General features: G+C 38.1%; 1 protein-coding gene across 6 annotated transcripts in view; it reads left to right on the top strand.

Annotated features, from left to right (window-relative positions):
* Positions 1 to 18,261, top strand: part of LOC127437413 (transmembrane protein 266-like) — a 99,351-nt gene extending 81,090 nt beyond the window's left edge. For all 6 annotated transcript variants that reach the window (XM_051692299.1, XM_051692300.1, XM_051692296.1 and 3 more), the window contains 3 exons: positions 4,120 to 4,312; positions 13,650 to 13,712; positions 14,846 to 18,261. In XM_051692299.1, coding sequence (XP_051548259.1) covers positions 4,120 to 4,312; positions 13,650 to 13,712; positions 14,846 to 15,483 — 894 coding nt within the window. In that variant the 3' untranslated portion in view covers positions 15,484 to 18,261. The remainder of the gene's footprint in view (positions 1 to 4,119; positions 4,313 to 13,649; positions 13,713 to 14,845) is intronic.
* The last annotated feature ends 154 nt before the right edge of the window (positions 18,262 to 18,415 follow it).

The raw sequence follows: 18,415 nt of genomic DNA, 5'->3' as shown, positions 1-18,415 counted from the left end.
AGAAAAGTATGTATATTGTGCCAATGACACTTACATTGACAGGTACTGCTAAGAATGCAAGTACTATGGGCACAACATGGACTGGCTGTTTTTGATATTGTTTTCCAGTAAAATATCATAACATACTATGATAAATTTACTGGAGAACCAAACTTACGTAAGATGATTAGATGAATGTATTTTTTCACTGTAAATGTCAAATGCATACATATATACCGTATATATATATATGTGTGTGTGTGTGTGTGTGTGTGTATTGTTTTAAGCATGAACCTCACTAACGTTATGTTAGATTTATGCTAAATATATATATATATACAGGTGCATCTCAATAAATTAGAATGTCGTGGAAAAGTTCATTTATTTCAGTAATTCAACTCAAATTGTGAAACTCGTGTATTAAATAAATTCAGTGCACACAGACTGAAGTAGTTTAAGTCTTTGGTTCTTTTAATTGTGATGATTTTGGCTCACATTTAACAAAAACCCACCAATTCACTATCTCAAAAAATTAGAATACATCATAAGACCAATAAAAAAAACATTTTTAGTGAATTGTTGGCCTTCTGGAAAGTATGTTCATTTACTGTATATGTACTCAATACTTGGTAGGGGCTCCTTTTGCTTTAATTACTGCCTCAATTCGGCGTGGCATGGAGGTGATCAGTTTGTGGCACTGCTGAGGTGGTATGGAAGCCCAGGTTTCTTTGACAGTGGCCTTCAGCTCATCTGCATTTTTTGGTCTCTTGTTTCTCATTTTCCTCTTGACAATACCCCATAGATTCTCTATAGGGTTCAGGTCTGGTGAGTTTGCTGGCCAGTCAAGCACACCAACACCATGGTCATTTAACCAACTTTTGGTGCTTTTGGCAGTGTGGGCAGGTGCCAAATCCTGCTGGAAAATGAAATCAGCATCTTTAAAAAGCTGGTCAGCAGAAGGAAGCATGAAGTGCTCCAAAATTTCTTGGTAAACGGGTGCAGTGACTTTGGTTTTCAAAAAACACAATGGACCAACACCAGCAGATGACATTGCACCCCAAATCATCACAGACTGTGGAAACTTAACACTGGACTTCAAGCAACTTGGGCTATGAGCTTCTCCACCCTTCCTCCAGACTCTAGGACCTTGGTTTCCAAATGAAATACAAAACTTGCTCTCATCTGAAAAGAGGACTTTGGACCACTGGGCAACAGTCCAGTTCTTCTTCTCCTTAGACCAGGTAAGACGCCTCTGACGTTGTCTGTGGTTCAGGAGTGGCTTAACAAGAGGAATACGACAACTGTAGCCAAATTCCTTGACATGTCTGTGTGTGGTGGCTCTTGGTGCCTTGACCCCAGCCTCAGTCCATTCCTTGTAAAGTTCACCCAAATTCTTGAATCGATTTTGCTTGACAATCCTCATAAGGCTGCGGTTCTCTCGGTTGGTTGTGCATCTTTTTCTTCCACACTTTTTCCTTCCACTCAACTTTCTGTTAACATGCTTGGATACAGCACTCTGTGAACAGCCAGCTTCTTTGGCAATGAATGTTTGTGGCTTACCCTCCTTGTGAAGGGTGTCAATGATTGTCTTCTGGACAACTGTCAGATCAGCAGTCTTCCCCATGATTGTGTAGCCTAGTGAACCAAACTGAGAGACCATTTTGAAGGCTCAGGAAACCTTTGCAGGTGTTTTGAGTTGATTAGCTGATTGGCATGTCACCATATTCTAATTTTTTGAGATAGTGAATTGGTGGGTTTTTGTTAAATGTGAGCCAAAATCATCACAATTAAAAGAACCAAAGACTTAAACTACTTCAGTCTGTGTGTACTGAATTTATTTAATACACAAGTTTCACAATTTGAGTTGAATTACTGAAATAAATGAACTTTTCCATGACATTCTAATTCATTGAGATGCACCTGTATATATATATATATATATATATATATATATATATATATATATATATATATATATATATATATATGTATTTCAAGATACTATATTCTCAGAATGCTAGTCTTAATATCTTATGCAATTTTTCTTGTCAAGTAAATGCATTTTGTTTTAAGGATGTTTAGATATTTTTACAGGACAAAAGCACACAAGACAAAAAAATAAAAAATAATAATTTATTTAAAAAATTATATTTTTAAGATTTACGCATTTCAATTTCATAACAAAATTCCATAAAAATAATTTGTGTACTGTTTAAAAAAAAAGTATAAATTTTTATTTAATATTTAAAATATCTTTTATTTTATTAAAGATTACTCAATTTGATGGATTTTTATGTGAAATTGAAATATTATTATTATTATTATTAAAAAAAAAAATTTTCTTACTGCGTAAGAAAATTATTTTGCAGCATAAGACTAAATCACAAGGGCCAATGAAAGACGCTAGCGCCATCTTTGATTTTTAATGAGAATGACAATGAGGCTGTGAGGGATAGATTTAGTCTCTTCAATGGGCTGTACTGTAGTTTAAAGTGTTTTTGGAACATTCCACGGACAAAACATTGATAAAATATATGTCCAAGAACATTCAGTATACAAAGAACTCCAGACAACATGACAACAAAGATGGCGCTAGCGTGAATAAGGTCTATTCACTCTTGTTTTATGTTTTTCTCCCCTCAAAACAGCTCTTTAATCTCAGTCCTAAATTCTTACTCATCATGTGGCATTGTGTATTTCACCAGCAGAGGGCAGCACTCTGACACAGAATCCATCCTGAGTTCAATTTCAGCTGCTCAAGAAGATAGCACCCATGTAATCACCTATAAATACTAAACAATATTTTTCAGTAAATCAGTCTGTTTCATATATTGACATGTTATTGCAAATTAACTATAGGAAAAGAGATTTTAATATTTTAAACTGATATTTCTGCCCGGAATTCCATGCCACTGATGTCCACACATTCTAATGTACTTGAATCGCAACAATATACGGTTTCCAGAATAACTCACATATTTTTAAACACATGCTTTATTTCTGGTCGGGTCTCGCTGAATGATGCAAGCTCCTGTTTCAGACTGAAATCTAACACAGTGTATTATATAAAACAGTCACATGACCCCTGCGTCAGTCCTGGGCCCACCAGTCTGATAAAGGACACAATCCCATCCATTCTGACTGGCTTAAATTCAGCCATCAATGTACACCACTGAAACATGCCATCTCAAAACATGTGTTTCTGTTGTTTCTTCTCCCGGGGAAAAACGGCAGATGAGATAATGACAGAAATGTCCAAACATGGTTTTTCTGGACAGATCTGAGGCCTGTCGATAACAGCATACTGGCCCTGAGTACACTAGAGGCCTTTGATTATGTTGAGTGTTTGGACTTTGATTAAACAAATTAAGCTTATTGGTTGATGTTATGGCGTAGCGAATAGATCTAATTCCGAAGCGTTTATGATACAGATTATGTATAATGATTTGTAGTACTGTGAATGATAAATATATTCGATGAGCTGAAGAGATGTAATTATATACCTATGTACTCATATTCTTCAGTCAGGTATTCTTCATAACTTACATATTTCTGTGAATTCTTTTTGCTTGAAAAGTGTGCTTGTGCTATCGATCTTAAAAATATTGAACATTTGGTTTCATATTTTGTTGTCTAATGCAATACAATGCAATGCAATAAATATTAATATTCATATAAATATTTAAGAGTTGATGAAGTGCCTAAATAGTCTAAACTAAATTCAATTTCATTTAATTCATATTAATTCAATGATTTCTGTTACTCACAAACAAATGCTAGTTAGGGGTAGGTTAGGTTAGGGTAGGTAGGATTAAGGTAATAAAAATACAATTTAAATAAAAACAAATGTAAAAACAACGTAAAAAATATTTTTACAAAATTCTATTTTTTTTTAATAAATAAAGGATTTTTTAAAAAAAAAGAAAAGATAAAAGATATTTAAATACAAAAATATACATTTTCCATTGACAAAGCTGTGGGTAGATTTTGAACCTCCTGACACACTGTATTGGTCAGGTGGTCGCAGTTATCAACCAATGTGCTGATAATCTCAAATTGCCAAATGTTGGCTGATTAATGGACCTAGATATATCAGTCTTTTACTATTCACATTCACATTTTTATTTCTCTTTCTCTCAGTTCGAGATCAGGCAGTTGAGGGCTCACCTGGCGCAGCAGGATCTGGATCTGGCCGCTGAGCAGGAAGCTGCCATGCAGATCCACCACGTGTGGGGGAAACAGAGCAGTAGCTTCCAAGAAATAGACGGTCTGGGGCCCTCTGGATCTGACAACGTGTGCCGGGCCAATACCAGAGAGCCCAGACCTCCTCTAGGTACCCAGCCCTGTCCTCTTAGGGGCCGTTTAGACTGAACACTTTGTTGCGTTAAAAAAAGCTCAGTGCTGCACAACGAATAGAAATTAATGCAGATGTCTCAATTCATGTTAAAGTTGAAGTTCCTTTAAGTTGACACGGCATCTTAAAAACATGGTGCTACTACGCAAGACACTGAAAAGAGCAAGACGTGGCACAACATTCAAAGACATTGATCTAGCACGTTTACATAAAAATATATTTTTGCACAGACTGACGCAAGAGCATGTTCAGTTTGAATGACCACCTAGCCTGTCCTTTTAATAAGAGTGAAATACCTGCCTAGTATCACAAAGAGAAGATTGCTGTAGATGAAAACGTTGTTCTGTTAACATTTAACCTCGAGTTGGAATTAGGCCTCAGTTTGAGTAACGCATATAACTGAAGCGGGGACAAAAGCCATATGTCAAGAGATTTTTCAGAATGAAGTACATACGTTTGTGTGGTTATTCTCTACAGATATTCATGTAAATTATACAGTAGCATGCAAACAGACATAATGCAATCATACGTGATGCCATGTATAGTCCTATTGTACATAAAATGTGGCAGAACAAATATTTACAGTATCTAAAAAATTATTCTGCGAGTGACATAATGACCTGCACTATTTGTCAGCAAAATGCAAGATGAAAGCCAAAAAAATAAGTTTAAAAAACAGCCAAATATTGCCATTTCCACAGGGTAAAAATATATATTTTCATTAAAATAAAGCATAAGAAAAAAAAAAACACTGCACACCTGATTAATTATCAGCAGGTGCGTAGGAAAAATAACTGAAGTAAATAAACAAGAAACAAAATCCTGCACACTGCTGTACGAATTAACAATTTAATTAATACAACGTTTCAGTCATGCGACCTTCATCAGGTCTTAGACGAAGGTCGCATGACCGAAACGTTGTATTCATTAAATTGTTTATTCGCAAGCAGCATCATTGTGTGGGATTTTGTTTCTTGTTTATGCATAAAATAAAGAATAATACAGTTTCACAACCAGTGAGAAATATTTATGGCTGGAAAATGTTATTAATTCACCTGTCATTGGTAGATTTAGCAAAAACTTAATTATAAAATAGATAGTTGCAACTCTAAATTCTGATTAGATGAGCCACGTCCAAAGCCATTAAAGGGATAGTTCACCCAAAAATGAAAATTCTCTCATCATTTACTCACCCTCCTGGCATCCCAGATGTCTATGACCTTCTTTCTTTTGCAGAACACAAATGAAGATTTTAGAAGAATATTTCAGCGCTGTAGGTCCATAGAGTGCAATTAGTGCCAAAATTTTGAAGCTCCGAAATCCACATAAAGGCAGCATAAAAGTAATCCATAAGACTCCAGTGGTTAAGTCCACGTCTTCTGAAGCAATATGGTAGGCGTGGGTGAGAAACAGAATAATATTTAAGAAATTTTTTGTCATAAATTCTCCCCCTGCCCAATAGGGGGCGATATGCACAACTAATGTGAATCACCAAAAAAAGAAGAAGAAATTGAAAGTGAAGGAAAAAGGACTTAAATATGTATCTGTTTCTCACCCACACCTATCATATCACTTCAGAAGACATGGATTTAACCACCAGAAATATCTGGAGTACATTTATGTTGCCCTAATGTGGATTTTGGAGCTTCAAAATGTTGGCACCCGTTCACTTGCATTGTATGGACCTACAGAGCTGAATTATTCTTCTAAATATCTGTGTTTGTGTTCTTCAGAGGAAAGAAAGTCATACACATCTGGGATGGCATGAGGGTGAGTAAATGATGAGAGAATTTTCATTTTTGGGTGAACTATCCTTTTAACATTGGAAAATCACTATAAACGCATACCTGTGACTGCCATGCTATATTAATAAGTTGCTATGTTGCTAGGCAACCACAAACAGCCTACAGCTAGGATAATGAACTATATTTCTTAAAGGAATAATTCATTGAAAAATGAAAATTCTGTCTGAATCTTTTATTTTTACTATTCCAATTGTTTTCAGTGAGGATAACCTTTACCGTAACAGTAATGTTTTTACTGTATTATACTAAATAAAATGCTGTTGTACAATGCTAATTTTGTACAATGGTGAGAATCAGATCAATATTTAAGTCCTTTTTTACTATAAATTCTCCTCCCTATCCAGTAGGTGGTGATATAAGAATGTGAATCGGCAAAAAACAAAAGAAGAAGAATGTGCAAGTGAAAGTGGAGAATAATAGTAAAAAAGGACTTTGATTGACTATTGATCTGTTTCTCTCACACACTTATCATTTAGCTTCTGGAGACTGTGGAACAGTTTCACTGTTCAGTATGCATCTATTGCCTCTTTCACTGTTCATTCTTGTTGTGATCACCCTAACCACTGGGGGAACTCGAGAGTATTTTGAGCAAGGTGTCACCCCAATATAAGGAAGTAGAGAAGGAATAGAAGGTAGGAAGTTTGAGAAGCTTATAATGTGAAGCTTTCCTCATCATTTACATCTTTCATGGACCCTATTTTGAGGAACATGTTTGTTCTAAAGATAGATGTAAATACATTTGTATTTTCTTTGTTTTCTTTAAAGATAGTGTTACATGAATTTAGAGTATTAGCACATGGTCATTGTTTTTTTGTTTTTTTTTTGTGTGTGTGTTTATGCACAGAGGGTTTTTGTCTGTTGGATCTGAATCTAACGGCCTGGATCGATAGATTGCATGGACCTAGAAGCAAAGTTTTGAATACTGCTTGGATTGCTGCTGGAACTGAGTATTTTTCTTTTTTTTTTTTTTTTTTTTTTTGCAAATGAGTAACCTTGGGAGAAACCAGGCCAGGCAACTGTGGGGGCCAGTTCCCCTCTGGCTAAACAGCATGAATATAATGCCAATATCAGTTATTTGTGTGCAGTGCAGGTCATGGTTTAAACACAAGTGCAAGTGTAAAGGGCCAGTGTTTAAACAAAGATTTAGTATGAACTGTAAGATTAGTGACTAATGTCTTTGAAGTCCATTCTGGATTAACTGCAGAAGTTCACACAGACACATTGTCCTTTGTTAGTTGGCTGATGATGGCTTTTGTTGGCAATTAATTGATAGTCTTTGTATTCCATTTCAAGAGTGTAGTCCATCAGTAGACAAAGGTGATGCAGGCAGAGATCAATGGCAGGTCATTTTTGTGAGGTTCGGTGGGGTCCATCCTAAGTCCAAGGTTCAGGCATATGAAGTATCCGATGTCTTACAGTTGGAGTTGGCATCAGTTTATCCTCTAATGTCCATCATAAAAGACTGAAGTGATGTCTGGCTAGTGCCGGCTGTAGTTTGTCGTCATTACTCAGAGACACATAACAGTGGAGTCCGACACCAAACAGGAACGGAGCTGGATCTGGCCGATATGAATCCCGAGGTTGAGACAGGGAAACAAATAGCATAATATTAGCGTAGATGCCATTCAATTTATTGCAGAGTTATAGATTATGAGAAATGTTTCTGGTTCTGGCAGACCTAACTAAAGCAGCCTAATTGTGAGTTGATGGATCAATTAGGTGTATGCCTGGCTAAATAGGTGAGTCTTTAGACTAGACTTAAACTGAGTGAGTGTGTCTGTGTTCGGAACAGTGTTAGGGAGACTATTCCATAGTTTAGGAGCCAAATAGGAAAAGGATCTACCTCCTTTTGTAGATTTTGATATTCTAGGAACTATTAACTCTCCAGAATTTTGCAATCGTAATGAACGTGATGGAATATAGCATGGTAGAAGGTCACTTAAATACTGTGGAGCTAGACCATTCAAAGCTTTGTATGTAGTTAACAGAATTTTAAAATTAATAAAAAATTTAACAGGTAGCCAATGTAACGACGATAAAATGGGGCTAATATGATCATATTTCTTGGTTCTAGTCAGCACTCTGGCAGCTACATTTTGAACCAATAGAAGTTTATTTACTGAACTTGCTGGACATCCTCCCAGTAATGCATTACAATAATCTAGTCTTGAGGTCATGAACGCATGAATTAATTTTACGGCATCAGCAACAGAGAGCATGTGTTGTAACTTAGCAGTATTTCTGAGGTGGAAGAATGCTGTTCTAAAAACATTGGAAATTTGATTTTCAAAGGACAGATTGGTATCAAATATAACACCTAAGTTCTTCGCTGTAGAAGACGATGTAATAGTACATCCATCGAGAGTCAAATTTCATTTTAGCAGCTTATTTTTAGAGGTTTTTGGTGCAATAAATAGTACCTCTGTTTTGTCGGAATTGAGTAGAAGGAAATTTCTGGCCATCCAATCTTTGATTTCATTGATACACTCTGCTAATTTGGAGAATTGTGAAAATTCGTCGGGTTTAGAAGAAATATAAAGTTTGGGTATCGTCTGCATTACAGTGGAATTCCACGATTCCTGATAATGTCTCCCAGGGAAATTATATATAAGGAGAAAAGCAGAGGCCCTTAAACTGATCCCTGTGGCACTCCATACTTTTGTTTGATTTGCAATTCCTTATTTACACATACAAAGTGGTAGCGGTCTGTTAAATAAGACCTAAACCATGCTAATGCAAGTCCACAAATGGCAACATAATTCTCAAGCCTATTCAAGAGAATGTCGTGATCTATGGTGTTGAAGGCAGCACTAAGATCTAAAAGCACTAGAAGAGAAATGCAGCTGTGATCAGATGATAAGAGCAAGTCATTTGTAACTGATAAGTGCAGTCTCTGTACTGTGATGGGGCCTAAATCCTAAATGAAACTGTTCATATATACCATTTCTCTGTAGAAATGAACATAGTTTGGTATAGACCTACAGAGCTGAGATATTCTTCTAAAAGTCTTTGTGTTCAGCAGAAGAACGTAAGTCATACACATCTGGGATGGCATGAGGGTAAGTAAATAATAAGAGAATTTTCCTTTGTGAACTATCCTTTTAAATATATATTATTATTTTCACATTGTGGTAATGAGAATATCATCATAACTATCTTTTTTGCATTGAGGTAATGAGAATTGGGGGGTATAATGTGTGTAACTCATGAAAAGAATGTCACAGTGTAAAAAATGTTAATGGCTCTTTAAATAGGCTTAATTTTCTACATGCAAAAAATATTATGTATTTGTTTATTTTTATTTTAAAGGACATTTTTTTGACAGGTTTTGTGAGAATTTTCCATTATTTTTCTCCTTTTGAGTTGCACATTTAAAAAAATAAAAAAAAAACACGTACTGGTTTGGAACAACATGTTGGTGAGTAAATTAAGACAGAATTTTTTGTTTGAACTATTCCTTCAAAAAAAATAGCGATAGATAATAATAAAAAATTTAACTTTATTAAACGTGTCTTTTATCATATTTCTGTAGCCTCTATTTTATAAAAGCAATAAATCACTTGATTTTATCACAGGTATGGCTCCATGCACCAAGTTTTCATAAAAACTAGATTCAGCAGTACCTGTTCCTGAACTCCTCTATAAACCGAGCATAAAATCAGCCAAGCCTCTGAACACAGACAATAACATCCCTTCAGTATTTACTGTGATAGGACAGATTGCATGATATCCCATCCCGCTGTAATGGTCCCTGCATAATGTCAGGTCACATTGGGATCTGTTTGGCAGGAGTACAGCTGTAATACACACACACACGCAAACACACAGGCTGCTCTGTGCATTGGGTTTTGTTCCTCCAGAAAGATTACCCAGCTATGGCACAAACATCTGTTCATTTAACCTGGAAAAACCCACAATGGTCTTCGTGCAAGCCACACTTCAGCCCCCAGAGGATTGTGGGAAATATGGGAACCAGGAGCGAGCCCATGGCTTTTTGCTCTGAATGGCACGAGAACAGAAAGAGCTGTCAAAGCACAAGCCGACCCCTTGAGACCGCAGAAACGAAGAGAAGAGACCCAGAGTGACGGTTGCCTGAGGGCACGTGTCTTAGCGGCCACATTTTATATTTGGCACCACATAGACACTTATAAGAAGGGAGTTAGATGTGTTTAAAATAATAGTTTCCACAAAAACATTGTCATTATTTACTCACCCTCATGTCATTCCAAACCCCTATGACTTTCTTAGTTTCTATTCTTTTAGCTACAAAGATGCAGAAACTATAAGGGCTGCTGAGTGATCTCATATGTATTTAAAGTCGTCCTGCTTTTTGAAGTTGTGGTTCACTGAGAGTGAAGTCTCTTTTATCTCCGCTGTGGTTCACATGAGAATTTATTGAGCTGAGTGACCACAAAGAGATACTGCATGACATGATCATTTTGAATCATCGCTCTCAATGTCTGCTTAGTTTCAGGAACTGGATTCCTGAAATACTGGATGGAGACACCGAAAATAAATAAAGTTCATAGTGATTAGGTTTTGGCAGCGTAAAATTCTGCACCAGAAGAACAAGGAAACCCATCAGGATATGAGGAAATATCTTGGCGCTCACACACAAGTATTCCAGTCTGACAGTGCTGTAGTAAATGTAGAAATGTAGCATCAGAGCAGCCTCAAAATTTGTTGTTGTCATTATAAAGCATTTATTTCAGAATTTGTTTAATAATATAATTTCATGTTTTCATTTATTTCACATTTCTCGTTATAAAATATTATAGTATATTTAAACATTAATCTCAGCCTTTTTTATGAAATTGTAATTGCTATTAAAAGCATTTATGCCACCTCTGAGCAGCACTTTTTTCCCTCCAATTTGGCATGCCCAATTCCCAATGCGCTCTAAAGTCCTTGTGGCAGCATAGTGACTCGCCTCAATCTGGGTGGCGGAGGACGAATCTCAGTTGCCTCCGCATCTGAGACCATCAATCTACCCATCTTATCACATGGCTTGTTGAGCGCATTACCGCGGAGACGTAGCGTGTGTGGAGGCCCATGCTTTTCTCCGCGGCATCCATGTACAACTCGCCACGTGCCCAACCGAGAGTGAGAACCACATTATAGTGACCACGAGGAGGTTAACCCAACATGACTCTACCCACCCTAGCCAGTTGGTTGCTTAGGAAGCCTGACTGAGACACTCAGCATGCCTTGGATTTGAATTTGCAACTCCAGGTGTGGTAGTCAGCGTCTTTACTTGGTGAGCTACCCAGGCCCCTATATCTGAGAAGCATTAAACAGTTTGTGTAAATACATCTTTTCTTGGTATATATGCCACATCAGATGCAGCTTCTGTGCCAATTTGAAGATGGTTTAAAGAAAATTATGGTTTATTTACAGTATACTATATTGGCCTATACTACAGAGAGATTTGGTCTTTACTAGTTTAGTATACTAGAGTGAGTAAAGGAAAAGTTACCTGTGTCCAAGCATGTGTGCTAACAACAAAGCCACAGCTCTGTTGGAAATTTGATTTATTGTACCATCATAACTGTAGTAACTACATTTTTACACTTTCTTCAGATGCTAGATAGTTTCTAGGGTGTTCTCGGTGGTTGCTAGGGGATTGCTAAGTAATTTCAAGGGTGTTTTGGGTGGTTGCTTGGGCATTGGTAAGTGGTTTCTAGGGATTTGTTAGGTGGTTTCTAGGGTGTTCTGGGTGGTCGCTCGGGCATTGCTAGATGGTTGCTAAAGGCATTGTTTGGTGGTTGCTAGGATGTTCTGGTTGGTTGCTAGGGCATTGTTATGTGGTTTCTCGGGTGCTCTGGGTGGTTGCTAGGACGTTGCTTGGTGGTTTCTTTGCTGTTCTGGGTGGTTGCTTGGGTGTTCTGGGTGGTTGCTAGGGCATTGTTATGTGGTTTATAGTGTGTTCTGGGTGGTTTCTACATTCTAGGGTGTTCTGGGTTGCTAGGGCATTGCTAGATGGTTGCTAGCTCATTGTTAGGTGGTTTCTAGGGTGTTCTGTGTGGTTTCTGAGTGGTTGCTAGGGCATTGTTAAGTGGTTTCAAGGGTGCATCTACTTTCTGGGAGGTTGCTAGGGCATTGCTTGATGGTTGCTAGAGCATTGTTAGGTGGTTTCTAGGGTGTTCTGGGTGATTGCTAGGGCATTGCTAGGTGGTTTCTAGGCTTTTCTGGGTGGTTGCTAGTGTGTTCTGGGTGGTTGCTAGGGCATTGTATGGTGGTTTAAATGGTGTTCTGAGGTATCAGTCATGTTTGTAGCACAAAGAGTGCAGGAAGTTTAATTCTTAGGGTTATCATTTTTTTTTATCCAAAACCTAAGTATGAGCAATAGCAGTAGTTATCTTTGCCTTAGAAAAGTATTTTATTTTGGGAGAAACTATAAATACCACGGTAAAATTTTGAAAGGCTCTGAAATGTAATGTCTTGTATTCACTCTCTCTCCTGAAGAAAAGTTTGTCAGTGTATGTGTGTGTGTGGTCGTGTTCATCCTCATGTGTTATTTATTGGGCAGTGATTGTCTTGTTGTTGTTTTAGTCAGCTGGCCGTCTCCTCCAGAGCCTGAGTTTGATGAATATTTCAAACAGTAGAAATGAATTAAAAAAGGCGCCGTGAGCAGGGTCTCGTCTCCAGAGATGTGCGGATGGCACTTCAAGTGCAGTCGACTCTGCGCTCAGCCAGGCAGATCATAAGACCTTCTACCCCGACAATGACCGACTCTGCAACAGACCAAACAGTGCTTTTTTTGGGTCAGGGGGCCAAGAAGGAGACAAGCAGATAAGGAAGTTCCTACTGTAGGAAATGATCATTATCGAAAATCAGAATAGTAATAATGCTTATGCTAAAGTATATTGTGCTACACTGATATTGAGTTATATAAATTCACTAATATGTGTGTCCCTAATCCCTATTATAAAAAGAACAGAGAAGCTATTCATTATTGCATGTATATATATTTTCAAAAGCTGAACATGACATTGGACAAGCCAATCAATTGAAGGCTACTAGCAGCTCACTCAAAGAAACACAGATGCATATGTAAGAGAGCTGGTCAATACCACAAAATAAACCCAGGCTAAATAATCAGGATTTTGAAGGGAGCAACAATATTGATTTGAGTTTAAATTATTGTATAATGTGAGAAGACAGAGACTATGGAATGGTACAAAAGACATGAAAGTAGTACAGCTAACTAGGAAATCAGTTGCCTGGAACAATGGTCAATTATACAATTTAGTAGTCATTATATAAATATCTTTGACCGCAGAATGGTGCGATTAACCAGTTAGAATTAAGTAGTATGTGCCACATCATACATATATTTAAGCTATAGCTGCCGTAATCTGTCAGTTGCTGAGATTTAAGTTTCTCAGCAACATGATACTAATTTATGACAAAACATTTTTATTGAAAATAATTTATTAAAGTGCATTCTGGGTTTGCCTGGATTTGAACTAGGTCATAAAATCACATGGCCACTCCTTGTTTTGTTTCAGATAGTGTCATTCAGGATGATATGAATAACTACATCAGCCAGTATTACAGTGAGCCAAGTAGCGGTAAGACACTGTTTCTTTATTTTTTATTATTTTAATTATTATTATATTATTTACATATTATATATATTTATACTGAACATATATACAGTACTGTGTATATGTGTGTGTGTGTGTGTGTGTGTGTATATATATATATTATATATATATATACACACACACACACACTTTTTTGGCTGACTTTAATCTCTACATTTAATTTTTGCATTTCCATTGGTATGATGTGCATCCCTTGGATGCACTGCATATCATTGCATGCCTGCATTGAATGCATGCTTCTAAATTAATTGATTTTGCAATTGCCGATGCTGATACAATTTCTAGAGAGTAGGGTTAAAATATACATTATGACATAATACATTTCAGTACATATTGTGTACAAATATGTACAAGTACAAATGATGTGCACAAAATTGCTGATATGAAATTAAAATTCACTCAATATTTTTGAAAAGAGAAAATGTACAATCAGGACTGTAACGCATTATCCGTTGACAAGGTTGGTAGTTCCTGGACCTAACAAAAGGGGGAGCTACAACTTCAGAGGATGGTTATGGCCAATGACGATAATCTCAAAATGCAAAATATCGGCCGATTAATCGGCCTGGCAGATATTAGTTTTCGCCAACGACTGTAAGCTATTCCCCTCAATGTCTATCTGTGGTGACTGTGACCCTGATCTGGACAATAGAGTATATTGGTCAACCACTAATCCAAAAGTCATTGAGCATGTTTACATGCATGATCTTACACCGATCATGCTTAATAAGCCGACAAAGTGTAAGTTCATGTAAATGTCTTAAACGGTTTAAGCATAAACCGATCAGCACACAAAGATTTTTATAGATTATTTCGAGTTGCTTGTAAAGAAATTTACAGGTGTTCTTAGCTGCTTTTCCAATGTGCACAAGTGTTATGTGTGTGATAGTTTGACATCAAAAGCAGAGAAAAATCAAATTATTTCAAATTCATGTAGACAGTTTTCTTGCATTATCGTATTTTTTGAATAAGCTGATTTTAGGTAGTTATCAGCATATTGAAGTGCATGTAAACACACTCATTGATACTTTGATTAATGTTTAGAATGGGTCTTATCTACTAAGTAACATGATGTTTTTTTATCATTATACATTCAGACATCGGAGTGCCCGACCCTGGTGCACGCGTCATTACCACAGCAGCCATCGACATCCACCTTCCCACCAACCCCAACCAGCTGCCACCTTCACTCGTCAGTGCTGACGCACCAGGCAGTGGCCAGGAACGCACAGGCAGCTCTGTAAGCGAAGCATCCAGCACGACCATGTCCCGGTCCAGCTGTAGCTTCACAGCACGGCAGCATAGTATCAGCAGCCATACGCTGGGCTCCACCACTGACTGCAGCTCCACCGTACGTGAAGCCTCCACCTCCGACTACAGCGGCCAACGCTGCTGCCCTCCTCCATACTGCAGCCCTTTGGCGCTGGGGACGCAATCGGGCGTCCACGACCCCAGTTCAGTGGTAAAAGAGCTGCTGTCTTCCCTGTCTGAGGACTCCTGCCTTACCCATAAAGGCAGGGTGGGCCCGGTGAACCTTAAATCAGAGGGGTCTGTGAAGGCCAACCCAGAACTAGAGCACAGGGTGAACATATACAACAAGAGGAACCAGGAGCGTCTGGGCGTATTCCAGACCAAGCCACTTATTCACCTGCAGGGGGCTGAGCCTTTGCTGGAGGAGAAGTACAGGTTAATGGAGCCGGCGGATACACCACTAAGCCATATACCAGACACATAGAGCATAGAGTGAAGGACAGTGACCACCAACACCAGTTGAAGCAGCCTCTCTCGGCCTCTTTCACTGAATCGCTTACTCATTGGCTGTGTCCGAAACTTGAAATATGGTGCCCACGTTAGGCTAAAGTATAGTTCAGTTTTCTGTGTGACGTAACTTTCGTCATCAGCACAGTCCACTCACACTGTCCACATGCAGCCCGGTTTTTGTAGCCTTGCATACCTGTATGCATTTGTGCGTGATGTTTGTGTGTAAGTTGACTATAATAAAAAGTATCACAAAGTAGTCATAGTGTGCATGTGGCGAACGAGTATACTTTGAAACGTTTAAACGCTCAATTGTGCATGAGACGTAGCGGCATGTGAAAAACCTATATAGCCACAGTTTTCCTGGCCAACCAGTGGTTGGCACCATTATAATTCTGAATGCTGCTGGACTGTTCTGGTTCCGGTCTCCATAAGAAGCAATGTAAAAACTACCAAAACAAGCGATCCAGATGGAGAACAAAAACAACTTTAAGTGATAATTGGAGTAAAATGAGTTCAGGTTTAACGTGTAGTTGTTGGCTGTCATAACTCGAAGTAGTTAATGTTATCATCGTAACCAACCTCAGGCCATTGCTTCGTCATCTACCCCCTCAGCTGAGGCACTGTCAAAAGATCGCCATAGCAACTCTGTAAAGTATCAGCACTGTGGATCCAAATGTTTTTTATTTTGGCAACTTTTAAAATTTTAATATGCTAAACATCACATTATCCACTAAAAACATATGCCAATGCGAGTGAAAACACTGGAGACCAGAAAATGAAAACATTGTTCCGTTATGAATCGTGAAACTCTTGCGTTTTCAGGAAGTAGGTGCATACTTTAGTCTTTAGGGCGTATCCAGAAGTAGGAAGGCATCAAGGCACAATTCAGTGTTCAACATTATGTCTACTATAGGCTGGTTTACACTGCCTCAATGAAGGCCAATGGTTGTTGGGTTTTGTTGGATCAGTGTTTTCATCCTGTTGGTGTTTATTGGGGCAGTGTTACAAAGACAGTTATGTTAAATTTTAAATGCAACAGCCATTTTTAGAATGTTTAACATGTTGGGTGTTTGTTGGGATGCTGTGAACCAGACATTCCTTCATCTGGTCGATTTTTGAAGGCAGTCTAGATGTATCCTTAGGAGCCTATGATATCACCCCATCCTGTTCATGCAGTTTGGTTGGTTAAAAGAATACAAATGGTGTCAGACTGTGTAGTTGGCAGTTTGGACCCACATACTCATAATTACTACTATTTTCCATTTTATAAAAATGTTTAAGTCATCACAATATGTATAAATTCAATTGGAAGTAGGGTTGCCGACTGTCCCGAATTGGATGGGAAGTCTCGTATTTTGGCTGAAATTACAACATCCCACCTCTTGTCCCATATTTCAGTGGCAAAATGCTCAAGGGGCATCCACTTCCCTCTAATGGACGGTGCTGTCCCTTATTTTACCACTCAAAACATCCCGTATTGAAAACATTGTGTCCTATTCCGTTCGGACAGTGCCGTCCAGTATATAAATGATCAAAATGCTCGTGTCCCATATTCGTGTGGAAAAATTTGGCAACCCTATAAGTATGGGAAGAAGTTTCCATGTCTGCTGGTCACTTGTTTGGCTACTTTTCCTTCACTATCTAATACAACTTACATTAAAAATTTACATTTGTAAAGAAATTCATATGTTGGCACAATTTATATTTGTTTACGAGCCCAATTTCAAGCCTTTACATCAAAAGTGTCCAAGTATATTAATTTATAAATATCCATTTTAAATGGTCTTCAACTTATGATTCTATTTCTACCAAGAAATAAGCATAGTAGGCATTAAATATTTGCTTGGTTATCTCTAAAACTCACTTCAAATCAATCAAAAATAGATCAACAGATATGATGCGATGGTGCCTTGGAAGCCTGTCTAAAACAGTTTTTTTTTCTTAGGAGTTACCTGCATACAGAAATGCTGCTTGTGAAGTCATTGACTAACTGGGCAACAAGGCAGCTGCCTTCGGTTTCAGACACAGCCATTCTGTCTCTCTCTCTCTCTTTTTCTGTGTCAGACAGGACTATTGACACTCACTCCCCAGGTTTCATGCTCTCAGAAAGAGGCACAGGAAGAGACTTGAGGAAAACGCCCTGAGCTTCCAGCCTCATGCAACCTCCAAGGACTTCCTCATAACAGATACACATTTCTTTCTATCTTTCTCTCTATCCCTCGTTCTCCAACTCTGCAATAGCATTTGAACTGTGTCTCTCCTGCCAAAATTGCACAACCTTCCAAGGAGTCAGGGAGAGGAACTTCAGGAGCCATCATTGGAAGATTCTTCAGGAATTTCAGTGTGTCTGTTGGACGATCTTATGAAACCAGCAAAGACACCAATACTGGATTGTGGCTGGCAGACTTGTCATGTGTTCTCATTAAGGGTGGTACAGGAGGGTGTTTTTTTTTCTTTCCGATTTGTATGAAACTCACACACCATGTACAGTCCTTCTCTACCCCCCACCCCCCCAATGCTGCAGGGTTACATTTGATTCGTGTTCAAACGTGTCAAGCTGTGTGATTCAGCCAAATTTCTAACCTTTGCCTTTCTTACATTATGATGCTGATGTTTGTATTCAAATTCTATGCGAGAAAAAAAAGTGCTACACTCGTATTTTTAAAACACAGACAGCGAATGCTAGGTGAACATTTCAGGTATACAGTATTGGAAGATTTTTTTTATGAGAAAGTATGGTTAGAATGTTGTCATAACCGTAAACCAAACCCCTCCCCCATCCCAATAGCATGAGCCTTTGAAAAGATCTGCTTTCCGACTGAGGTGAACTAATCCTGCGTTACTGAAGAGATTTTATAAACAGAGAATATCAAGCAATTAAAAGTTGGTATATACGGTACATACAT

Source organism: Myxocyprinus asiaticus, chromosome 48 (genome assembly GCF_019703515.2).
Source record: "Myxocyprinus asiaticus isolate MX2 ecotype Aquarium Trade chromosome 48, UBuf_Myxa_2, whole genome shotgun sequence".
Classification (NCBI taxonomy): Eukaryota; Metazoa; Chordata; class Actinopteri; order Cypriniformes; family Catostomidae; genus Myxocyprinus; species Myxocyprinus asiaticus.
The sequence above is the reverse complement of the archived record's forward strand: the minus strand, read 5'-3'. Positions and strand labels throughout refer to the sequence as shown.